The 26,027-nt window shown below is 48.3% G+C and overlaps 1 protein-coding gene across 5 annotated transcripts in view; it reads right to left on the bottom strand.

Annotated features, from left to right (window-relative positions):
• Nucleotides 1-1,656: 1,656 nt before the first annotated feature.
• GGA2 (golgi associated, gamma adaptin ear containing, ARF binding protein 2) overlaps nt 1,657-26,027 on the bottom strand; it is a 40,045-nt gene continuing 15,674 nt past the window's right edge. For 2 of the 5 annotated variants that reach the window (XM_034988050.1, XM_034988047.1), the window contains exons 2-17: nt 24,703-24,787; nt 23,817-23,892; nt 22,843-22,941; nt 20,770-20,893; nt 18,594-18,697; nt 17,164-17,244; nt 16,517-16,654; nt 12,878-12,959; nt 10,773-10,898; nt 9,906-10,028; nt 9,157-9,185; nt 8,646-8,779; nt 6,902-7,059; nt 4,544-4,713; nt 3,273-3,383; nt 1,657-2,771 (exon numbers count right to left, since the gene is read on the bottom strand). In XM_034988050.1, the coding sequence (XP_034843941.1) occupies nt 2,661-2,771; nt 3,273-3,383; nt 4,544-4,713; nt 6,902-7,059; nt 8,646-8,779; nt 9,157-9,185; nt 9,906-10,028; nt 10,773-10,898; nt 12,878-12,959; nt 16,517-16,654; nt 17,164-17,244; nt 18,594-18,697; nt 20,770-20,893; nt 22,843-22,941; nt 23,817-23,892; nt 24,703-24,787 (1,751 nt within the window). In that variant the 3' untranslated portion in view covers nt 1,657-2,660. Of the gene's footprint in view, nt 2,772-3,272; nt 3,433-4,543; nt 4,714-6,901; nt 7,060-8,645; nt 8,780-9,156; nt 9,186-9,905; nt 10,029-10,772; nt 10,899-12,877; nt 12,960-16,516; nt 16,655-17,163; nt 17,245-18,593; nt 18,698-20,769; nt 20,894-22,842; nt 22,942-23,816; nt 23,893-24,702; nt 24,788-25,333; nt 25,863-25,904; nt 25,972-26,027 lie in introns of those variants that run through there. The other 3 variants (XM_034988051.1, XM_034988048.1, XM_034988049.1) reach the window with 3 other exon arrangements.

Below are 26,027 nucleotides of genomic sequence, written 5' to 3'. Positions count from 1 at the left end.
TGGCCAGATCTGTTAGATAATTCTGGTGGTGGCAAGTATAATAGTTCAGGGAACTGAGAGGCAGATAACTGCACCACCCCATCTCCCCCCCGAAGAGCCAAACCAGGGCAGTGACCATGTGAATGCAGGAGAGGGCAAGATGTCATATTCAGAAATAGACTAGATGAGACAAAAACAACTGAGTGGCTCTAGAAGGAACAGGAATCAAGGATCCATGGAAGTTCATACAGATGTTTTCAAATAAAAGAAAATATAAGGGGAAGAGGGGAGGAGGAGGAGGCTGGGTTCCATTCTAAGCTTTTGGAGCCCAAGACAATAGTGAAACCTACAAATAGCCACTGATGAATATGGATGTCAGCAGGGAGGTAGAAGCTTGAGCTAGAGGTCTAGGACCCACCTAGTGGTTAGCTGCCCAGATGTACTTAGAAGAGTCCTAAGGACTAAACCCTGGGCAACGCCACATTTAAGAGAGCAAGAGAAACACAGAGTCACAGAAGTAAGTCAAGAGACAGGGGTGAGCAGGGGCTTGGAAGAGGAATTCAGGATAGGGGACGAATCCCGACCATCAGTGCCAGGTCCCCACCCAGTACACCACTAGAAGAGAAGAGCCACGAGGGCAGGAACTTTCCACTGTGGTATCTGCAGTGCCTGCAACTGTGCAGGGCTCCCGGGAGCTGCTCCACAACTGCTGTGGAGGGAACGGAAGGATATGGGGCAGGCCTTCAGTAGCCACGGAGCCGGATCATCAGAAGGCGCTGATGACACACACCAGGGCCACTTTCAGGAACGCCTCCCCCCCCCACAGACACCCTACCCTGGTGCAACTCCACCAAAGCACCGCTGGGAGTCTGGCTCCCAGAAGACAGAAGGTTGAGACACACACAAGTCCACCACTGAACCAGGGGGTAAAAATCTCGTCTCATTCACCTACCCTGACAGAAGTTCTGCATAGGCAGGCATCATCATTACGACAGGTTCCTCTTAAAGACTTTACGAGATTAGCTAGAGCCCATAAAAGCTATATAGAATATTTGAACATGCAAGAAATTTTAGATTAAAATGAATCATATGGGAATTACGCCAAATGAAGAAGTCACCCATCCCTTATCGATTTTACGAGTTTTCACATTTGCTTAAAAATTAGCATAGCTAGATCATCTTTTACAGCTCCCATCCCCACCAATTAGTGTTGGTGGGGTTCTAACTATACGCAGAAGTTCAAAGATTAACCTGGAAAGTACCAGATTTTGTGATAAAGAGCCCCAAACAGAGTCTTGCGGTTCCTGAGGTAGTCTTGCCCCAACAGGTGAGCGGCTCGGATTTCAAAGTCCTTCATCAGGCCCTATCAGCAAGGCTCAGTTCATGTGCCCCACTGACCAGCAAAGCAGGACAGAAGACACCTAGCACACGGCAGGTGCTAAGAACAGGTGATGAACCGGCATTTTCCCTTCACACCATACATGTAACAAAAATCCACCTCTCTCTTCCAGCTTTGTTTGGACCCGCAGGGCCTATCCCTTCACTGAAGCCGCTCTTCAGGTTCCACAGCAAGAAGTCTTCCTATTTCCTCAACAGGCAACAGGGCCCTGGAGGCTTAGCGCCTCTAAATGCAACAGGCTCTGCATCTCCTACTTACTCAAGACTCCACAAAGCGTATTTGCTACACGGGTATTTATTCAAGGACTTTCTATATTCAGTCACCACTGAAATCACTGCTAAGCTCTTTTCATACCTATTTGTGTCACAGTTCTTCATGTTGGACAGTGAAGTTGACAGGCAAGGGTGAGCCTGTTAGTTATGACTGACAATGACTGGCATGGCGTCACCACTGAAGAGCTCGGAGAGTAGACGCTCGTGGAGGAGGAGGATGAGAATAGAGAGGAGGGTCCTGAGGAAGGGCCCAGACAGGCTGCCCCACCCACAGAACCCGAGGCCTGCATGAGGCCTGGGATCTGCTTTCCCCTCTGCCCTGGAAGGTCCTCTCTGGGTGATTCTAAGGCACGGTGGTGAAGGACGTGATTGGCCCACCCAGTGTGGTCCTCTGGTCTAGTGGCAGCCCCTCGCCTGGCAAACAGTGCAACAAGCATTCCATTTAGAAGATCTTCTCAAACACATGCAAGCAGCATTCTCTAATGGAAATGGAGACAAGGTCTTTCTTGGAAGAGAGTGCCCCAGAAGATACTCTCTGCCCCAAGACCAACCAGGTCCCTTTTAAGGTCCCTGAGAACAGCAGCCTGGGAGCAGCCAAGACTTTCAAAGGCTGACAAGGCACAGAGTGGATGAATGAAAAGATAACAATACATGGAAAAAACATAACAACACAACTTTGGCTTATAAAACCTCCAACCTGAGGCGGGGACATCCGTGTCCACCAACATGCAGAAACAGATGATTGTAGCAGATGGTTGTCAGAAATGCTTTAGCATTTCCCACACTGTCCACATTCCAAGCCCTGCTCTACCCTCCCCCACAACCCCCCACAACACACACACACACACACACACACAGTATCTGCAGAATGAGTCAGAGGTTGGGATCCAGAGCCTGACATCAGGATAGAACTCTTGGCACTCCGCACTAAATCACCATGATTAGTCCTATCTAGACAGCAAAATTCACACTGGCCTAAGCTCGAATGGCAGGGTCTGTCTTGTGAAAAGTTAGGCTGCACCCAAGACCGCCAGATCTGGAAAGTCTTTCACTTCTCCTACTTCGCTGAAAGGCTGTCCACCCTGGTTGAATGTCAGCTTATACCGTAACCGGATGGGCTCCTGGGCAAAGACAGAAGACATTAAATTAGTGGGGAGACACACAGACCAGCCCAGTGTACAAGCTTTTACCCACCCAGCAGTCACCAAGGAACAGTGTATCATGTTAATTCCATGCCAGTAAGGCCTTGAAACAACTATGACAGGAACACCTGGCCAGGACCCTCTGGGATGACAAACTCAAGCCATATGTCCTGGGAGAACTCCCACAGCTTTGCAGTCCTGAGGTGGACCACAACTCAGAGACTGGCTAAGGAGGACAGGCACACCCTTTCAGAAGACTCATGGTACGAGGGGGAGTTCGTGTCACATTCTCAGTTCCCAGCTATGGCAACCCAGTCAGAGATCTTCTTCCAATGAGCCCTGAAGAAAAGACTCAGCAAGGAAAATCTCACCACCACTCCCAACCAGAGACTGTAGAGCAAGACCCAAATAAAGCTCTTTCAAACTCCCTACAGTCCAGGGGCCCCCCATCCCCCTGTTATTAAAGTTACCAGAACATACTTTGTGTGGATTGTCAAGCAACAGCATCTGAGAGATCACAGCTGGAGGTGTCAATGGACTGAACGCCGGGAGCTTGGAGCTGGATGCCGGCTGCAGCTTCACTCTCATGGACTGGAGGGGGGATAAATCCAGTATCTAACTTGTTCCTAATAAAGTACAGCTTCAAAGAGGGAGTTCAGGTAAGCAGGAAAACTTGACCTCCACCCACCAAATAATTAAAGGGTCCAAAAGTCCTTCCCTTCCATAAACAGAAGTTGTGTGGTCAATGGTTGGCTTCTGAGAGGCAGCATGAAGAGCTAGGGCATACCTTGGGCTGAGTTCTAATTCTGCTTCTTACTAGCTCTGGGATCTTGGGCAAAATACTTAACCTTTCTGAGCCCTGGACTAGAAGTTTATAAAATAGAGATTAACGATAACACATGTCCCACAAGACTACCATGAGGATGAGAGAATGTGTATGTTTACTTTTGCCCACCTTGAATCTTTCCTTCCAGGACATCCTTTCCCTGTTCATTGTGATGCTGGTATGGCTGTGAATCAGTGGGGGCCCTACTTCCCTTGAAGAGGAATGGACATAATACCTACATTGGCCAGAGTACCTCATTATCCCTGAACACAAGGTACTGGTCCCAGATATCCAAGTAATGCCAACAGGGCCAATCCTAGCCCTTTCGAGGGTAATCAATATATATGCCTCATGCCAGGTGGAAGTTTCCTTCCGAGATAAAAAGGGTTCAGGAGGGTATGGGCTATGTAACTCTGGACCTGCTGATAGCCATTGACATGCTGTGTGGAGTCTGTTGGAGAACAGGCTCCAAAGAAGAAAGCAGTCAAGAGGTGGAAAGAGGGGACGCCTGGGTGGCTCAGTCAGTTAAGCGTCTGCCTTCAGCTCAGTTCATGATCCCAGGGTCCTGGGATCGAGTCCCGCATCGGGCTCCCTGCTCCGCGGGGAGCCTGCTTCTCCCTCTGCCTCTGCCTCTCTCTCTCTCTATCTCTCATGAATAAATAAAAAAAATCTTTAAAAAAAAAGAGGTGGAAAGAGATTCTTAAGGAATCATTTTAAGAACTTATCTAGATCCAGCCACATCTGAAGTCAGATATTCAGAAATCCCCATTAAATAAGCCAATAAAACTCCCATTTGATTTTAAATTCCTTTGAAGAATGTGTCTCTTGTACCTAACTAAAAGATCATGTCCTAGTAAAGGGTCTGGCGCTCAAAAATGCTAGCTTTACTGAAAAATTCAAAGGAGCGGGCCAGCAGATGACTCACCTTGGGCACAGCCACTTGAAACATGATGTCCCAGACAGGCTGGGTGGCAGTGCTCATCATGGTCAACAGCAACACCTGCACCTCCGGATGGCCAGGGGCCCCCGTCTGAGAAAAGTGGAGCAGAATTCGGAATCCATTCCGGTCATACACAATAAGAGGCGGCAGGCTGCCTGGTAGAGAAGGACCCAACCAAAAGGGTTAACATGACCACAAGGCCGCCAACAGCCATGCCTGAAAGAGATGTGCGTGTTATCATCCGCCGCTGCTGCCTCTACCATCAGCACGGCTCCTGGACTGACCTCCTCAGACCCAACCTTCTGGTGCCACCATAATCCAGCCCTCACTACTCCTAGCTGGACTCCGAGGGCCCCTCAAACTGACTGCTCCCCACCATCCAACCATCCGAAGCACATTACCAGTTTGTTTTTTTAAAAGGCTTTATTTGAGATAGAGCAAGCGAGCAAGAGAGAGAGAGCATGAGCGGGGGGAACGGGGAGTGGCGGAGTGCAGCAGAGGGAGAGGGAGAAGCAGACTCTCCACTGAGCAGAGAGCCCGATGCAGGGCTCAATCCCAGGACTCTGGGATCATGAGCTGAGATGAAGGCAGATGCTCTCAACCAACTAAGCCACCCAGGCACCCCAGCATATTAGCAGTTTTTTTGTTTTGTTTTGTTTTGTTTTTTTTAAAAGGTACTTTTTTTGAGGGAGACAGGATTAGGACTAAAATACTATGAACACTATAGAAAATACAGGATATCATAATGAAATAAAAGACACCATTAATCCTACCCAGAAAAAAGCATTGCTAACATTTGGGCCTATTTCCTTCTGGTCTCTTTTATATGACTACATGCACACACACCTCTTGCATTTAATTTTACAGAATAAAGACACAGATCTCTTCAAGTCAATAGGTTTACTGACCTTCCAATGGAAATCCTAAAAGGATTATTTTAATTCAGCTAAGAAATGATTCTAAGGCAAAGGGGGGGTGGGGGGGTATGAGACTATCCACTTAAGAAGAGGGAGGAAAGGCTATTTGTGTCAAGAAATACTCCTAAGTACATAACCAAGTGGAGAGGTAGGAAACAAAGCATGCTGAATAGATCTAGTAGGAGAATTCAACGTGTTAGAACATCTATGTCAAAATCAGTGGCTGATTCAATAAGCGGCAGACAACTATCTAATCTGGGAAAAAATGTTTAATGATGATCCTTAGTTCATGCCAAACATCACTTAACAATGAGACTGTCAAAGATTTAAAAGTATGATTAGATTAAAAGTCCTCTTGAGGGATGGTGGTGAGTTTATGGGGAAAGAGGCAACCTTTCTGAAGGGATCCTGGTCATGCAGATCAAAATTTTAAATGTCTACACCCGGCATTTCTAAGAATATATCCTGATGAAATAATCAGGAAAGTTTAAAAACACAAGTGTCCAGAGATGTTCACCGTAGCAGTTTTTAACAGCAAACAACTAAAAACAAATTATCCTTCAGAAAGGAATTAAATGAAGGCACCTGGGTGGCTCAGTCAGTTAAGTGACTTGATTTCAACTCAGGTTATAATCTTGGGGTCGTGAGATCGAGCCTGGCATTGGCCTCTATGCTGAGTGTGGAACTTGCTTAAGAGTCTCTTTCCTTCTCCCTGTGCCCCTCCCCACTCAAGTGCACGCCCCCCTCCCCCCCCAAATTTTTAATTAAAAAAGTAAAAAAAATAAAGAAAGGAACTGAATAAATGAATGACGTACCATGATTATATGATGTATGGAGACATTTAAAAAGTAAAAGTTTTGAAGAACAATTCACAGCATGAAAAAATGCTATAGCTTTTAATAACAAAGCAGGCTGTAAAACATTCTAAATATACTGTATCTAAGCACCCTGGGTGTCTCCTGCTCACATGCCAGTGTGCCAACTGTATACGGTCACCTTCCTTCCTTCCTTCGTAAGGAGGGAACCTCTGCTCTCCTCCTCTAATGAGGACCCCCAGCCAAAGACGGCCACCAGCCAAGTTCTTCCTTTCCATCTAATCTCACCTCTTCGGAGTTATTTCTGCCACACTGGACATTTCCTTCTTGAATTCCAAATGAGTGAGCATCATGTCCAAAAACAGACTCAAGCCCCCTAATTAAAGTCTGCCTGCCAATATCCTTCACTTTTAGTGTCAACCCCAAGACAGAAACTTTATGAAAAATAGTAGGTGAAAGACTGTGAAGCCACCTCCTTACCCTCTGCCTCCAGGCAAAATCTCTACCACTCAGCTTCCCCAATTTAAGAGCCACCCCCTACCAATCCAGAGCAGATAAAAGTTGGGTATTTAAGAGCAGGGGGGTGGCGGGGGAGGTAAAACTGTACTTACTGGGCTTAACAGACTCCAAAGGGACAAATACTTGAGCCAGAGGTGTATTCTGGGAGGATGGGGAAGAAGCCAATGGCCCAGCTTCCCAGGACCAACCTGGAGAGGACTTAGTGCCGGGGGGCACTTCCTTAGGGATGCTCTTCTGTGGAACATAATTTCTGCAAAGAAATGAAAAAAATATCAAGACTAGCAAAAATTATAGACAGTTCCAGGAAATCTGATTAGGCTTTCTGAAGAATGAGATACAGAAGGGGGAGAAAAATACATATGTGTGCATGTATTTTAGAGGAATAGGACTTTAGATGGGTAATTTCACCTGCGCCTGTTTTCTCAACCATAAGATGGAAATCATCTAACATCTACCTCATAGGGTTGTCATTAGAATTAAATGAGAAAATGTACGAAAAGCATTGAAGACTGTGCACACATAAGGACCCAATAAACCAGAAGCTATTATTAAGGCAATCAGAGTTGTAGTTGTCAGACAGCCTCTGACAACGAGTTGCTCAGTCAGGTTACGTTTCCCCGTACGTGGTCACCAGAGTAACAGGAGTTAGGAAGATAACACCAATTACACGGACCACTTCATTCATGATTTTGTCCATTTGGAATGTAAACTGAAAACATGTTTTAAGTAGGCTCCACAGCCAGCGAAGAGCCCAACTCGGGGCTTGAACTCACAACCCTGAGATGAAGACCTGAGCTGAGATCAAGAGTCAGATGCTTAACCGGCTGAGCCACCCAGGCACTCCAAAAACATTTTCAGTACCAACTGAAAACTATAGTGCAGAGTAACCCACCCAAATCAGGAAGATTACCAGCCCCTCGCTGTGCTGAGTGGTTAGGAGTAAATGGAAAGACTCCCTCTGGGTGCAAACAAGAATGACATCCCAGCACATCTTCATGTCCACCAGGACCTTGTGTCTCTACCACAGACACGGACACACTCAGGGTGTCTACGGGAAGGCAGACCGCGCCAACCTTCCCAGAGGCAAAGCAGCAGGATCTACATACACGTTTAGACTCACGCCTTAGAGCACTTCCACTTTTAGGAATCCATACTATAAAAACGCTCCGAATGCCTCTGAACTGAAAGCTACGTAAATACCCACAAGAGGACAATGACTAAATATGAGAATTATATGCATATGGATTATTACAACTATCAGAATGAGACAAATTTATCTAAACCCATATGGACATGTATCAAAGATGCTATATGAAAAAAACCACACTGGACAACAGTCTGTAATTATGGCCCATGTGTGTAAAAAATAAACAACATAATGCATTACTACATACAGAGAGAAAAGCAAGGAAGGAACATTGGGCATTATCTTTAGGGAGTGTAATTGGGCCTTTCTATATTATCTATTTCTCTAGTGATCAAATTTTGCTTAACTTCCTTGTAATCAGGAAAAAAAAAAAAAAAAAGCCTATGAACACCACATCATCATCATCATCTATTGCTGCTACTCCTTAAACCAATCCCTTTGCAGAGGTCCTAACCAAAGCATGTCTTTTCGTCTGACTTGGGATAGGGAGTCAAAGGAGAAGAGGGGAGGTACATATGGAACCCTTGGTAGGAAGGAAGCAGCCCCTCCAGGGAGAGAGGTCTCTGGCTGTCTCCACGTGTGCCCCATGTTCCCGCACACCAACACGGCTCCTCGGCCTGGCCCCCACGCAAGGAGCAGGAAGCATGCACAGGAGCCCCTCTTCTACTTTCCTTGCCCACAAGACTCACAGAGGCCCTGGACACGGCTGTGGGGAGAGGAGATCCAGCAAGTTCCTTTCTGCAGAAGGGCTCTGAACACCACCACCTGGCTGCATGCTGGCGGGGGGATTCCTCTTTTCCTTACAGCAATTCTGACTGGCAACCTGTCAAACCAGGAATGGCTAAAATAAGGCCAGGGTATGAATGATCAGGAGCCATGGTGACACCAGGACACAGGCTTACTGCATTTCCTGGGGCAGGAGGAGAAAAAGGGCAAGAGAGCACAGGACTCCTGATATGACCTTCAGTAAGCGGGGGCCTGGATACCACTGAAGAGAGTAGGGATACAAGGAGAGGGAAAAATGTGTCTCTCTGGGGGTTCAAGCCAGACAACATAAGTAAGGAAGAGGCTTTGGACCTCCAAGTCCACAGTCGCCACCAGGCTATGCTGTAGCCCCTTCCCCCACGCCCAGGCAGTGCTGCCCTTGTGAACGTAGGTTTGAGGGACCTCCCTTCCACCCCCTAGGAAGAGCTTCCTTACCTTGTGGGTAACCGGAGCATCACTGAGGCCTGTAAGGAAGAAACAGAAAGATGTGCACCAGTAACTCTACCTGACAGGAGCTGGAGATTGTTATCATGTTCACCCTTTCTAGAACATTTAGAAAGCCTAGGCAAAGCAAATTACCCAAAATCATTCAACTCATCCATGACAAATCTGAGACTAAATGCAAAGAGGACCTCTCCAAACTTTCCAGGATAGTAGTGCCCCCTTATCCATTAGGGGATATGTTCTAAGATCCCTGGTGGATGCCTGAAAGGGCGGATGTAGCAATCCCTCCATATACTATGTTTTTTTCCCCCCACACATACATAACTACAATTACGTTTACTTTGTAAGTTAGACACAGTAATGGATAATAACAACAATATACTGTAGTAAGAATTATGTGAATGTGGTCTCTCGCTCTCAAAATATATTATACTGTACTCACCCTTTGTCTTCTTGTGATGGGAGATGATAAAATGCCTACGTGATGAGATGAAGTGAGGTGAATGACGTAGGCATGGGACGTAGCCCTAGGCTACTACTGACCTTCTGACCATATGTCAGAAGGAGGATCATCTGCTTCTGGATCGTGAGTCACTGAAATTGCGGACGAGGTGGGGGACTACTGTATACCCAGCTCCCTCTGAAAACAGGCATATTCTCCCCAAGCGGAACCAGCTTACTTGCTCTTCCTGGGAGTCAGGGCCATTCTGCGCCTGCTCCCCCTAAACACCCACCCTCACCTAAGGCTGCCAGGTCCTGGTGAAGCAAAGACGGTGCCACAGTCCCAGCCTGCTCAGATTCATTGTCCACCTCCAAGTCAATCAGAGGACAGCTCTTCATGCAACCTGCTGGTTTCTGAAAGACTAGAGAACAGTCAGGAACATAGGTGAGGATGCGAGCAAAGTCTCCACTTAATGCCCATTAGCTTCCCACAGGCCTCCTCTCAATCAGAAGACATCACCTCGCCCCCTCAATGCACCCCCGCTGAATGGCTTGATGTATAGCCCGAGCTGGTATCTGGAATAGGAGGCAACCAGGGGACTGCCTTCCTACCCCAGCAATCACTGTCCTCTGCTAGGGGTCCATTCAACCTGGCCAGCAACAGGGCGGACGTCTCCTGCTCACAGGCCTTTTGACAACAACTCCTCACAATCACTGGAGCGCTTGATAAAAACACAAACCCCCAGGCCAAGCTCTAAGCAGTCTTGATTCAGAAGGTCCGAGCTGAGGACCTAAGAATCTGCAGTTCAGCCAGTGTGCCAGATGATTCTGACGCAGCTAGCCTGCTAGGCACCACCAAAACAGATCACTTTTTTGGTTTCTAGCTCCTCAAAGTAAGCACTCATGAGAAGAGGAATCAAAACCTGGGCGCAATATAGCCATCTGCTCCCGTGGATAGCCAGAGCTAGGGTCCAGCCTGCCAGTCAGTTCGTGATGGCACACGTGGCAGAGGCTGGCTACATAAAACCATCCCCCAAAGGGAAGGGAAAAAAGGCCAAGGCCTCTCATTTCCACACCACAACCCAGAATATTCTGAGGATCCATTTCTTCTCCGGGATTTGCAGGATGCCCAGGCAGAACATAAGGAGAGGCTTCTTTGCACATACCTCTGGAGACAGGTAGGTCTCCCACTGAGCTGGTCACTGTATTCCCAAAGATGACTCGGCCCTCCATCACCTGTTTGTACAGCAGAACTCCCTGGGTGAGGAGGTCATTTGCCTGAAGAATCTCCGCTGAAGGAGGGAAAAATGAGAACCCCCCGGTTCAGCTACCAACAATCTCAGTGTTTTTTAAGCCATTCCAGAAAGCAGGGGTCACGCAGCACTACCAGGTTCAGTATACCCATGCCTCCTGCCCCCAGATCATGTGATCAGGCCCCTAGCAGACCTAGTTATTCAGGCCCTAATCCCCAGCACTTCTAGCTCTCAAGATGCAGGAGGAACCAAATTTCTTCACCACCGTTGCCAGTACCTTCCAACACAATGGCCAACACTTGAAACATGGCCCCTTCAACTAAGGAACTAAAACTTTAATATTAATTAACTTAAAATAAAAACAGTTTTGTCAATGTGGATGTGAATATTAAGAGTTTTCCAGGGCAGGGGGAGGCGCCTGGGTGGCTCAGTTGGTTAAGCAGCTGCCTTCAACTCAGGTCATGATCCTAGAGTCCTGGGATCGAGGCCCCCATCAGGCTCCCTGCTCAGTGGGGACCTGCTTCTCTCTCTCCCTCTGCCAGCTTCTCCCTCTGCTTGTGCTCTCTCAAATAAATAAAATCTTAAAAAAAAAAAGAAAAAAAAAGGTTTTTTGGTACTTTATTCACTTATTGGAAAGCTTTTTAAGTATGTAGGGAACAAACTGGTACATGAATGTATGTTTTCACCTGTAAATTTCACAAAATCTAAATATAGATCAAGTATTCCTGATGAAATCTTGCCATCCAAATTGAAATGTTGTATATAAGTATAAAATATGCACTGGATTCCAAAAACTTCACAAGCATTTGTGAATTGGCCCCTGCCAATTTTCTTAACACATAAGCTGCAACATGGGGTTGAATTCACCTGGCAAAATGTTTTAGTTAGCATGGATGAGTTGCTTAAAAATTTAAATTTGATTGTTTTTGAGCTGATTGCAATCAGAGAAAATGATGGGTTCAGACCATAATCACGAAGAGATAATCAGAAACCAAAGGCTTCTTGAACACCACCCATGAAGTGTTCTTGCTCCCCACATCCCTGCTCCAACTGATCCTGAATCTGATCAAGCCCCTGATCCAATTTGTAAGAAATATCAGGAATTTATAAGAAGTATCAGATATGGAAAAACATTAAATATCATGGGGCACGCCATCAGAACACTGAGGCCTAGAGAAACTCTGTAGGTCAAAGGACATGTTTTTCATCTAATAAGAAGGAGAAAAAGAACCAAGGGGCTATCCATTAAAAAAGACTTACAAAATACCAATTGCAAAGTATGCCTTTTCTGAGTCTGATTCAGAACTTAAAAAAAAAGGGGGGGTGCGCTGAGGTGGGAGGGTTAGCAAGAGATGTTTAGAGAGAGAAGTGCCCGGGGAAATCTGAACACTGACTGACTATTTGATTACCTCGGAATGTTTGCAATTTGCTTCAAAGAGAATAAGCGATGGGGGAGCGAGAGCAGCACACATGCAACAAGAGGAAAAAAGATGGGCCACGAGCTGGTAGCTGTTACCAACAGGTGAACGGGACATAGGATTTATCCCACTATTTCCGTGCACATGTCCTGAAATTGTCCATAACAGAAAGTGTAAGATATTTTTATCTCTGTGCACAGATATTAAAATTCTCCGCTGTCCCTACCATTATTCCTGCCCTTCCTCCTCAGCCTGCCTCAGGTTGGCGACCCAGCCCCCGATGGCACTTAGGCTGGTGAAACCTTCGAGATGCAGCAGTTCCTCAGACTTCTGTGGAAGTTAGTCTTCCTTCCAGCATCTCCCTAGCGCCTAACCTTCACGGCACATTTCCACCCCTCTCTAGGCTTTCAGACCAGCTGATGATCGCCTGCTCAAGCCTAGATCGTCCCGGAAATCAGTTCTAAGGCCACGCCCTTCCAAAGCCCAATCGCCACAAAAGCCATGCTGTCTGGTCTCTGGCACCACCGTGTCCCAGCAGGAAGGGGCACGTGCGTTCTGCCCTCCAGTGTCCCGGCTGAGCCAAGAGAAGAGCGGCCTTACCGAGCGCATCGTCGTCGTCCGTGGTATCACTCGCCAGCCGGAACAGGGTGGGCCGCAGCTTCTCGCAGCGCTCATACACCACCTGAGGAAACAGAGCTGGTTCGCAGCAGGGCCCCAGGTGCCTCCAATAGGCACACAGTGGCGGTCTGCTGCTTCTGGAGTCTCCTGAGTCTGTCCCATATGTATGGCTGCAGGTTGAAGTGACATGGCCGTCACGGTGTCAGAAACGGTTTGGGCTGTAGTTACCGGAATTTTTAAAATAGTTAAAAAGGTAACAGATGGCCTAAGAATCCACCTTCTGAGCATGTACAGCATTACCTCTTCTCCAAGCTCCTTTCCTTGCTCTCTAGAAGAGCTTTATTTTTTTAAGATTCTTTAAAATTTTTGACAGTGCGTGAGAGAGCATGAGCTGGGGGGGGGGGTAGAGGGGGGGGGGGGTGCAGTGGCAGAAGGAGAAGCAGACTCACCGCTGAGCAGGGAGCCCGATGCAGGACTCAATCCCAGGACCCCGAGATCATCATCTGAGCCAAAGGCAGATGCTTAACTGACTGAGCCACCCAGGCGCCCCTGTAAGAGCTTTAATAATGGGGTAACCCCACATGGAAACCTGAAGCGACTACCCTGCTTTAAAACTAATCTAAACTCCCCATCCAACTGTTGGAAGACAGGCATCAGATTTTTCCGACAACACTCCCTGATTCCCACTGCATGTTCTCCCAGGACTAAACCTCAGTCCGCACCAATAACATCTGGGAAATCTCTCTCCCCTCATCCCCGGAGAGTGGCTCTGGACAACTTCACCCTCCACATACTAGGTGCTGAGGACGTAACTTCTGTCCATGTTAGGCTTCCTTCCTTGAGAGGGAGCCCAATTAACACTCCAGTCTTCCCTGATGGTAGCGCTCCCTGCCCCCTTCCCCGGGGCTGGCGAAATGACCTATCTGCTTAGGGGAGTCTGGGAGAGGAAGCAGAAAGGAGCCCCTTCCTGCCACTTTGCTCTTGAGAGCTCCCTGCCTATATGGAAGCCCACACTCGGCTCTGCTCCGACCAGCTCTACGTTTTAGAGAAGGAAGCCCCTTGTGGGGAGAACGGTGGTGTAGCAACACTATCTTAGGTGGTAGGTAAACCTGCCTGATTCGGCTTCAGTATTAGGAAGCCACTTGCCAATATTTATGTGCCACTTTTTCCAAAGTAGGCTCTACCCATTATAAAGATGAAATTTTGTTTCCTGCTATGTCTCTCCTGTCTCCTAGCTGGTTATCATCTTGGGTGGGGGAAAGTTGTGCTATTTAGAAGCCCAGCACGCCAACCTTGCCGAGGGGCTTTGGCACAAACTCACCTCAGGGAACTGGCTCTGGAGCATCTGCCTGGCCCAAGCCCACTAATCCTTCTGAGTACTGTCCCCTCTGGCCCCAGAAGGCCGGCATGATCTTCTTTGTAACTCTACCCAATCCTAGCTATAGCTGATTGACCTGGGGTAGATACAGGAGCCTTGCTGGACAAATCTATTTTTCTCTCGGGAATTTGGACTGAGGAAAGCTACTAGTTTGTTTCTGCTAACCCCGTGAAATGGAAGGACAGGGAAACTAAGGAGCTACGTGAAGGCAGTCTTTCCTGTGCCGGCATAAAACTAATCTAAACTCCCCATCCAACTGGGAAGCATAAAAAGCCGGCATGCAGACAGAGAAGACAAATGTAGCTGGCAGAAGGAGGGAGAAGAGCAGAGCTTCAAGGACAAGCGTCCGAGCGGCTGGCTCTGACAGCACTCCAGCCCCACCACCACCTGTCTGCACTGGGCGGCAGTGACACAGCTGGGACAGCGAAGGCACCGGGGACAGAAGAAAACCGATAAATCAAACTCCAAAATCAAAGGAGAAAGTCTGACAAAGGACTGGTATCCAGGATACATAAAGAACCCTTAACAACTCAAAAATGAGAGACAACCCAATTAAAAACTGGGCAAAGGATCTGAACGGACATTTCTTCAGATAAGAAGACACACAAGTGGCCAAGAGACACAGGAAAGAAAGCTCAGCTGAAGTCACCAGGGAAATACATTTCCAAACCACAGTGAGATACCATTTTATACCCACTAGGATAGCTAGTATCAAAAAGACAGCCAGTAACAAGTGTTGGCAGGATATGGAGAACTGGAACCCTCCTATATCGCTGGTGGGATTGTAAAATGCCACAATGATTTGGCAAACAGCTTGGCAGTGCTCAGAAAGTTAAATGAAGCCACCAGATGATCCAGCAATTCCAGTTCTAGGTATCTATACTCAAGAAAATCGAAAGCTTATGTTTCACACACAAGAAAACTTGTATACGGCATTCCTAATAGCCAAAGTGGAAACCCAAATGCCCAACTGATGAACGGACAAAACGTGAGGCAGCTGTACAATGGAAGGTTACTCAGCCAGAAAAAGGAATAAAGTTTTGATACACACTACAAGATGGAGAAATCTTCCAAACATTAAGTGAGAGCAGCCAGACTCAAGACCACATGTTATAGGATTCAATTTACACAAAATGTCCAAAGAGGCAAATCTGCAGATGCAGAACATGGATGAGTGGTTGCCAGGAGCCGGTGGAATAGGTGTTGGCAGAGAGTGCCTGCTAATGGGCACAGGACTTCTTTTAGGGCTGATTAAATTCTTCCAGTTAGGGTTGATGGCTGCTTTTAGGATATGTAAATTCTCACTAAAGGTGTTAAAAAAAAAAAAAAAAAAAAAAAAAGACCCCGAGATGTGTAGCTGTGCGGGGGGAATTAGAATTCTCGTGTAATGTTGTTAGATACATAAAATGACACAACCACTTTAAGAAACTGGCCAACTATTTTTCAAAGTTAACTATACACTTAGCATGTGACCCAGCAATCCCACACCCAGGTGTATACCCAAGGAAAATGCATGTTCACACAAAATCCTATATATAACTATACACAATTGTTTATAGCAGCTTAATTCATAATCACCCAAAGCTGGAAACAACCCAATATCTATCAAAAGATGGACATACAGGGCGCCTGGGTGGCTCAGTTGGTTAAGCAACTGCCTTCGGCTCAGGTCATGATCCTGGAGTCCCTGGATCGAGTCCCGCATCGGGCTCCCTGCTCGGCAATGAGTCTGTTTCTCCCTCTGACCCTCCTCCCTCTCATGTGCGCTTTCTCATTCTCTCTCTCTCTCAAATAAATAAATAACATCTTTAAAAAAAAAAAAAAATGGACATACATGTTGTAATACACACAACAGAATACACTCAATAAAAAGCTATTGATACACCTGCCATGAATGGATCTCAATTATGCCAAGAGGAAGAAGCCAGAAAGAAAAACAGAGAAAGAAGGAAAGAAAACTGTATTGCTCCCTGCATACAAAAGTCTAGAAAGTATAAACTAATCAGAACAGACAGCAAGGCAGCGTTTGTTTGGGGGATGGGGAGACAGGAAAGGAGGGGAGGGATAACCTAGGAGCATGAGGAAATTCTGGAGGGTGAAGGACATGTTTACTATCTTGATCATGATGATGGCTTCCTGGACACACACATGTCAAAACACATCAAATATGCTTAAAATATGTGCAATTTCTAATGTGTCAATTACACTCAATTCCACTTGAATTTATTTTTTAAAACCAGTACCTGCAAAGCCTCCTGGTCTGGTGGGGCCTGCCCCGGCCTGCGGTACATGCTCAGCATTTCCTGCAGCACCTTCACATGGCTCCGTACCTCCTCCACGGCACTGACTCTCTTGGACACCTTCTCAGATTTCTCTTGTTCCTTTTAGAAGAGAGAGGATGGAGGTGAGGGAGCAGAAGCCCTAGATAATGCCTGAGCGAGGAATGGGAAGGAGGCACTGCACTGGCGAGCTCAGGAAAGTCACTAGAACACTGAGTGGGCAGGAATGTTCACTCAGTGGCGAAGAAAACACTCTGAGCCCAGAATTCCTGCAAAAGGCAATGCAGTCCAGGGACCAGGGGATCTACTGCTTCATACCACCAGCTTTAATCCCTCTGAAAACCAGATTCCCAAACTGGACTCTATCACTGGGACAGAAACTAGGGTCTATGAAATGCTTTGGGCTCTTGCATAGAAATTCTTGGGAAGTACACAGCATGATTTCCTCTTCCGGTCACCATCCTGCTGCCCTTCAGGGAGCCCGCAACTGTGCCCCCATTCCGGGCCCAGAGGCCATCCCTTTCCTCGGCCAACTGTGCACCGACACCCTCCAGCACATACACGTGTGTGTCAAACGCTGGTTCTGCAGAGCCCAGTGGAAAAATGCCCACCTCCTTGACCAAGTTCTTGATCAGCCTGTTTGCAGCCTGAAGATCCTCCGGGTGGTTGCTCTTCAGAAGCCTCGTCAGAAGCTGCAGAGTGAACAAGAAGAGCAGGTGGCTTCCTTCCCCCCCACCCCCCCCCGTGTCAAATGGCCCACAGCAGCAGCAGGAGAATACGGATAACAGCTCCTCACTTTCCATGCGTTCTCCTACCAAGTCTCACAGTGAGGCCATGGAGGTATTAGGACTCTCCCCACAGACCACTGGTTTTCAACGGGGTAGGAAGGTGGAGGAGATAGCCCCCAGGAGACATCTGGCAAAGCCTGGAGACCTTTCTGATTGTCACAACTGAGGTGCTACCAGCATCTAGCAGGTAGAGGCCACGACACTATAAACTCCCTACAGTCAACAGGACAGCCCCCAACAAAATCATCTGGCCCAAAATGTCACTGCTGAGGCTGTCCTGGGCCAGACACCCTCCGATGTGACACACCTTGGTGATCTAGCAGAACGCCGTGCCCATGGGAGTCACTCAGTCTTCACTGATGGCAGTAGAGATGGCTATACTGAAGCCCAGAGCGTCTCAGTAGCTTGCCCCCGGTGACACAGGACTCTTTCTCCAAAGGCCATGCCCTTCCTCCTCTTCCCACCCACTGTAAGGCACCAGGAGAGGAGCCAGAGAGAAAGGCAGCCCAGAATCCAGCATAGTCCGGCTCGTTCTGACACCACGGCCACTGAACCTCTAGGCCCAAGGGAAGGGTGCAGCTGAGGGGTGCAGTTAGAGGCAGAGGGTCCCCAAGCCAGACTCCTACACTGCCTGCAGCTTTCCTGGTACTCATTTCCTAGACCCTGTGAGTGACCAAGAATAGTAATGTCCAAAAGCACAGCCACCACCAGTGCTCAAGGGCCCTCTCCCCCATTCAGAGGCACTCTACAGTTATCCCTAGGTCTTTGTCCCTCTCCTTCCTGATGTCTGAGGAGCAACAATTATGGGAGACAGTAGCAGAAAGAATACAGGTAGGATCAGGCTTACTGGCACTAAAAAAAAAAAAAATTTTGAGCCAAAATACAACCAATTCTTTCCACCATCTTCCCCTAATACCACACATACACTGGATATGACTGAGCATCCACCTCACCCACTGGGGTTATCTTTTTGTACCTTCTTTCCCTCAGGAACGCTTGTACAGTAAGGTGGAGGGGACAAAGAACATAGCATTTACTATTTGGCTCATCCATGAAGAAAACATCCAGACCTTATGCTACTTAACTCTAAGAGCCTGCTCCAGAGAGAACTCACTAACCCACCTCCCCACATTCCCCCCAACTTTGCTTCAGGGATCAGAGAACACCCCAGGGGATATTTCAGGAGAGTCCCTAGAAGAAGGGGTCAGATCAGATTCTAGGTCGGCCACCAAGGTCAGGAAGGGGCTCTTTACCTTGGACTTTTCTTCATCGGCATCGAAGATAGAGCTCTTGGGCCAGGGAGAAGGTGGAGGCAAAATTTTATCCATTGGTAGTTTAGGGTCTTGCTTTACGATTCCTAAAACACAATTCGTGGAATTAAGATACGGCTAAGGGCAGCCACTGACTTTAGCAGGATGCAGCATCAAGTCCAGAGACTCCCAGTTCCTGATGTCCCACTGGGAAAACACTATCAATGACCTTAAAGGGATAGACCGAGGGTACGACCAAGGCTCTGCAACCTCCCTCAGGAGACTCCAAGGAACCAGCACAAAGACAGGGACATCAGAATCAACCGAGATCAGCACCAGATCTTAGGGCTTGTGGGCCATGGGTCTCATGCTATAAAAACATTGATTGTTACATACAGGTACGTAACCTCCCAGGGCCCAGAAGTTACTGTAGGATCCACGACCCTCCCAACAACAGTGAGTACATGTGGCGGGGAAAAATAGTCCATCCTGAATCCAGGTTCCTTCTTCTACAGAGTTCTTCGGACTCCCAGCTTCCACACAGGACGCAGAAAGGCATGAACTGCATGACTCCAACCCCGACTACACGACACTGGACAACCTACAAATCCACCACTTTTCCTGAATCCATCAGAGTGTGGAGATCACAGGGCAAAAATCTAAGGAAAGGCAGGGCCTCTGAGGAAAAACAGAAGGCAACACCAAGGCGGATAATTCAGATAAACTTGTTTCTAAATTGTTTACAGGCTTGGACGCCTGGGTGGCTCAGTTGGTTAAGTGACTGCCTTCGGCTCAGGTCATGATCCTGGAGTCCCGGGATCAAGTCCCATATCGGGCTCCTTGCTCAGCAGGGGGTCTGCTTCTCCCTCTGACCCTCCCCCCTCTCATGTGCTCTCTCTCTCTCTCTCTCATTCTCTCTCTCAGATAAATAAAATCTTTAAAAAAATAAAATAAAATAAAATAAATTGTTTACAGGCCGGTGTGAGCTAGCTAGAGAACACAGAACCTCCGAGGCCCACACCGCAAGAGGAACAGGCTCTTCACAGGGCCTCACCAGGCACTCATGGAAAGACACGGGAAAGGCCTGCTGTCGCACTTCCGTCCTTCTCTCTCCCTCCAGAACAAACACCTTCAACTGCTGGGAAAGACATCAAACCCTGCAGTCCTCAGAGCAGTGGCAGAAACCAACTACAGCTTCAGAACAGAAAAGAAAGCCTTATGCCCCTGGGGAGGGGCAGGATCACAAACAGGTGCTACCAAGACCCGGGGACACAATGCCCACCTAAAACCGAGGCTTAGAACAGAGAACAACGACCCCTGCCTCCACCAGGCTAACTGGCATTGGGTAACAAGTTTTAACAGTCGACTATCAGAAAAGTATCCAGAATAAGACCCTCTCCGAGGTGCAGAGGGAAAATGGAAGACCTAATGCTGAAATGGAGTGGATACTGAGAAACACTCTAGCAAATCAGCTCCCACACTCAATACAACCCGACACCAGAAGAATTTAAAATCTGCTACAGTGAATGAGGATAACTATAGCAACAGCAGTCCCAAGCCCAGCTCAACTCCTGCTATAAGAAGGAAAGGTCTGCCCATTTCCAGTGATCAGAAATTATTTGTCTCAGGGGCACCTGGGTAGCTCAGTCGGTTAAGCGTCTGCCTTCAGCTCAGGTCATGATCCCAGGGTCCTGGCATCGAGCCCCACATCGGGCTCCCTGCTAGGCTGGGAGCCTCCTTCTTCCTCTCCCTCTGCTCAGTAGGGAGTCTGCTTCTCCCTCTCCCCCTCCCACCTGCTCATGCGCTCTCTCAAACAAGTGAATAAAGTTTAAAAAAAAAAATCGGGGTGCCTGGGTGGCTCAGTTGGTTAAGCATCTGCCTTCGGCTCAGGTCATGATCCCAGGGTCCTGGCATCGAGCCCCACATTGGGCTCCCTGCTAGACTGGGAGCCTGCTTCTCCCTCTCCCTCTGCCTGCCGCTCTGCCTACTTGTGCTATCTCTCTGTCAAATAAATAAATCTTTTAAAAAATAAATAAAAAAATAAAATCTTTAAAAAATTCACTTGTCTCAGACTCTACTGTCCTACACAAGATGTCCAGCTTTCACTGAAAAAACCACAAAGCACACAAAAAAACAACGACTGCGAAGAGGAAATGCAATGTAAGCCATGGAGCCCGACCTTGTTTCTTCAGCATCTGGTAAGCATCTCGGATCTTGATATCCTCTGGAAACCAGACAGTCCAACTAAAGAGTATTTCGATGACTCTTCCTTTAACTTTTTCTGTGGTCCAGGACCCTAGGTACTAAAAATAAAAAGGGAAGAATTACAAAGCTGGAAAGGACTTAGCCAGCACATGCTACCATGGACAAGATAGCCACTGAGGTCCAGGGAAGCGAGCTGCCCAAGGCTGGTGGAGACGGGCGGCACTAAAGGCCAAACCGCTGGCCCCCAGCCCCAGGGTGCCTTCTTGGTTTCCAGGAGTCAACCTCCACAACTGCTCAAGTGAAGCCCACCATATATTGGGCTAGGTTAGAGCCACAAGGGACACTCCTTTTTTGAATGAGGCAAGATTATGAAAATTTATTTGGTCTTTGTCTCTAGTTCCTGGCAGTTTCAAAAACCCTTGGAATTTCCTGAGTTGTAAGAATAGCTTTTGTTGGGGCGCGTGGGTGGCTCAGTTGGTTAAGCGACTGCCTTCGGCTCAGGTCATGATCCCAGGGTCCTGGGATCGAGCCCCACGTCGGGCTCCTTGCTCACGGGGGAGCCTGCTTCTCCCTCTCCCTCTGCTTGCTACTCCGCCTGCTTGTGCTCTCTCTCTCTCTCCGTCAAAGTAATAAATAAAATCTTTAAAAAAATAGCTTTTGTTATTCACCATGAGCCCCCTTGGACCACACGTGAGTTTATGTTCACCATTCATGGTGGGTGCTTAGTTTCAAGGGAGAGACTGACCACTTCAGAAAAACCCACCATGTGATGACAGGGTTGGAACTTTCAGCCCAACTCCCAGGAAGGCCGGGGGCTGGAGACAGAGTTCAATCCTAGCTAATGATTTAATCAAAATGCCTACATAACTTCCGATAAAAACTCGCAAACAAGGAGCCTTGGAGAGTTAGAACACATGGATGTCCTGGGAGGGTGGTGTGGAAGCTCTGGTCCCCACCCACCCCCAAGACCTTGGTCTATGGATCTCTTCCACTTACATCCTTTATAACAAAAGGATAATAGTGAATATTGTGCTTTCCTATCTTTTGTGAGTCTTTCTAGTGAATTACGAAACCTGGTGGAGGGAGTCACGGGAACCCCTGAATTTGTAGTTGGTCAGAGAGCAGGAAGTAGCCTGGGGACATCTAAGACCCCTGGCTGGTATCTGATGTAGGCAGGTCTAGGTAGGACTGAGCCCTTCATGTGTAGGGTCTATAATAACTCCGGGTAATTAGTGGCAGAACTGAAATGAATTAAACTGTACTACCCACAGATGATATCAGAGAATTGCTGAGAAGGAGCAAAGAAGGGCTCCATCTAGTTAGGTACCCAAGAACGGTGTTGCTAAGACAAGGGCCAGGAGAAAAGGTGCAGAGAGCAAGCAAGAAGGGACGTAAAGCCACACTTGGAATCTCTTGCCATCGCCACCAAAAAACCTGTCCTCGAGCTTGAGTTCCTCACCCCTCTAGGCCAACCATCCCAAGGCCATCTTTAAAGGGAGAATGTGAAAATGCTGACAACCAAAGGCAGGGCTCAGCTGATGAACATGACCAGCATCCCAGACCTTGGAGAGTGTTGGGAAAGGCCATCGAGAAAGATGTGACCGCCAGCTGACCTGTGTGCTGGACTTGGGCAAACTAAGGTTTCTCACCTCCTCTGCTGTCCTGGGAATGTGGACAGAGCCATGAGACAGTGATGTGGTGTGGAGAACACCGACACAGTACCACTCACTAAACTCCCTTAAGGCCTTTATGTAAACTCTGAAGATGTGGCAGGGCTGGAGATCTACTTGCCTTGCTGCCACCCACCCAGGACAAGCGTCCTATCTAAGTTCCATTTCCGATCACACCCAGGAAGCTCCCGAGAAGGTTACGATCCAGCAAAGAGGAAAGCTTTCGCGTGCAGGACATCCCCTCTCAGCTCTGTTGTGAAGCAGGACCGGCCAACATGCTCTGTTGTGAGTGGACCAAGAAGGGGCACGGCGTTTGAAGGCTGGAGCAGGGACAGTACAGCGAGCAAGTGTAGTACAGCCAAGCCCAGGCTGCTCACCTTCGGGGACAACACTTTGATCAGCTCATTCAGGAAGCGGAATTTGGCCACCTCATTGTGGAACTTCTCCCCACAGTGGTTCACGCACATCTCCAGCACCTGCACGGACACAGGAGCCTCATGAGAAAAGGAAAAGCATTGGCTTCAGGGCTCATCTCATAGCTGATGAGCATCTGCTGGAACTATGGCTAGTGTTTCCTCAAGACGACAAAGACACTATAGTCTGAGGAAGGGTGACATTTTCAGATTAAGAAAAAATTGCTACCTGCCTGATCTTGCTGTAACTGCCAGGTTTATGCCCAGGAGAAAGCTTAGTGGGGTGTACCGAGGCCACCCCACCTTTTAAGGAGACCATGTGCGCAGGACACACTGGCTAGAGAATCCTGTCCTCCTCAGAGGCAGAGACCTCATCTGTAGCACACAGGGACTGTTAAGCCACAGGCCACCTGCTGACACTCAAACGGCAAGACAGGCCCACACATATCTTCTTTGGTTCGTGCTATTGTTTAACATTTCAAATTAGTCACAAACATCAATAAACTCAGAGAATGGATATAAAACTCTGGGTCTCTGACTCCTGGAAAACAAAGTTCCAGCAACACTAGGTCCCAACCGCACGCCTGGAGGAGCCAGCCAGTCCTGTGCCACAGCTGCCCTCTGCACACCGGCCTCACGCTCTCCAGGGCTTCCATCCTCACCCAGCAGCTCGCCCGTTTATGGGACCAGTCAGGCCCTGCTACATGAGGCACCTGGACTCGCCAGCCCTGGTCTGGGGAAGATTAAGGGAAAGAAAGCCTTCTTTTCCTTCCCCCAAAGCAGGCTCAACGCTGCTCTCTCGAAACAGACCTAGGGTGGGGCAACCCAAGCACAGAATTCGCTATCGGACGCTCTCCACCATGTGAAATGGGCCTGGGGTCCGGCGCTCTCTAGCTGTACGGCAAGAAGGCATAAGCGCAGGGGCAAGCCAAACTCACCGTTAAGGCATAAAGAGCTTCTTTCTCTTGTGGAGACTGGATCTTGTGGGCCAGTAACCAGGGCGCGTGGGTTGGGCTAAGGGAAAACAGAGAGACCTGGGCTGTGGATGGAGAGGAAGAAACCAACTGGTATGGCTGAGTACACTCCGTCAAGTGGCCTCTCTTCCAGAAGCACGGGTCCCAAAGCAGAGGTGGAGTGACGGGCACACAGCCCACACACCTGCCTCTGAAGGAGGCCAACCCCCACCCACCCTTGGTGCGGCGACAGCACCTGACATCCTCCTCCCTGCAGCCAACCCACCCCTGGAACTCCAAGCTGAGCACTCAAGGCCAGACCTGTGTGTAACCAGGTCGTGAGCAGTAGACCCTATCGGATGACAAATGCTCAGTAAGCACTGGAGTAGAAAGTGTGATCAAACTTTTCCCTCATTTCAAGATGCTGACTATGCAGCATCATGTAGATTAAACATGTGTATGGCTGACATGATTCTTCAGTTCCTATCCAGATGCTCTGGAAACAGAAACCAAATTTAAAAACAAAAACAAAACCAGAAACCAACAAAATTTCACCCTCTTCCTGCATTTTCTTAAGAAAGAGGACATTTAAAATTACGGAGAATACTCTGATCTCTTTCACATTCCTACGTAACCTAGCTACATTCTATCCCTAACATTCAGGGGTCTCCTTAGCATTAGTCACTTAGAACACTGCAATTTTTTTCCCATTTGCTATTTCCAGAAAAATAATGTTCTCAGATCATGGAGGGAAAAAAAGGAAAGAAAGCCTCACTCTCTTTCTCTTAGGTAAAACAGACCCAAGAGACCGAAGCATGCACTTTGTCTGAGGTATCCCAAGTCAAGTGTATGTGTGTGAAGGTCACCTTACCCATTGGGATCGGTGTTCACCTGGTCACAGAAATTCTGGATAGCGGACCAATCCTGTTCTGACACGCTTGGGTCTGTGGCTTTATCTGTCAAGGAAATAAAAATAAAGAATGAAGAGAAATATACACCCGCCCCTCCACAAATGAAGTGGCAGCCAAGGACAGTGCTAGCACACCTCTAGGGGATCAGACAGCTGAAAGGGACAGGACCGTGGCTATGCTGTTGGCCACCATCAGGCACAGCGTCTGGCACATGATATGGCCTCAGTGAAGACTGGCTCACTGAATGAACAAGCAAGCTTTTGTCCTGCAAGAGACTCCCCTTCCAGGGCAGCGGTTGGCCTGCGTACGCCTCCTTCATGCCCCGTCAGGACTTCCCCACTCTGGCCCTGCAATGATGAGCAAGGGTCAGCATCCGGGAGGCTACCCCCCACCTTCGTCTTCTTTTTTGAGGGGCGGGGCAGAGAGAGAAGCAGACTCCCCGCTGAGCAAGGAGCCTGATGTGGGGCTCGATCCCAGGACCCTGGGATCACGACCTGAGCTGAAGGCAATCAACCGCCTGAACCACCCAGGCGCCCCGCGGAAGGCTACTTCTAAATTTCTTAGCTATGTGATGGTAAGATTAGAACATACCACAAGGCTCTGGGTGGCTCCACTTGGTCATCTCACCATCTCCTCAAAAACAATAAACCCTAAGTCTAACCCTCAGCTTACTGAAATCCTCTCTGACCGTCCTATGTAAGAAGCTTCTCCGTGTATCAGTGGCTTGTGCGCTCTAACAAAAGGACCTCCTTGCGTTCACTCCTCAAAATGCTGTTCCCTTCTGTACACTTGCACATTCCCGGGACCCCAGATCCAATCATGCTACGATCCCTCGACGAAATCTGAGGGCACTAAGCACTGAAAGGATGGCGGCACAGCCTGAGCTACCTACAGAAGGGAGATTATCAGAAGGCCTAACAGAAGACCAGGCTCCGCTGAGGGGAGGGGTGATCTTCGACCTTCCTGGTGCTGGACGACAGCTTCTCTCCTCCCACTGCTGCTGCCTAGAATTCCCAAGAAGGGTGTCCATCCCACATGTCCTGCCCCAGACTAAACCAGGCCCTGATCTCTCACACAGGAGCTGCTGGGAGGCCTCTGTCCTATGCTTTCCTAACCCCCACCCCTCGACTCCTTGCTGTCCAACTTCTGGGGGGTTACCTACCTCTCCAGTGAAAGACCTTGCTGAAGTCTCCTGACAGAGAAGCTCTTTCAGGCTCTGTAACAGGCTGATTCTAGGGTCCTGTTTCTGGTATTACTCCTTATGCCTGAACATTTACTTCGGTCC

The sequence above is a fragment of the Mirounga leonina genome, unplaced genomic scaffold, assembly GCF_011800145.1.
Source record: "Mirounga leonina isolate KUSES-001 unplaced genomic scaffold, KU_Mleo_1.0 Mir_448, whole genome shotgun sequence".
Classification (NCBI taxonomy): Eukaryota; Metazoa; Chordata; class Mammalia; order Carnivora; family Phocidae; genus Mirounga; species Mirounga leonina.
The sequence above is the reverse complement of the archived record's forward strand: the minus strand, read 5'-3'. Positions and strand labels throughout refer to the sequence as shown.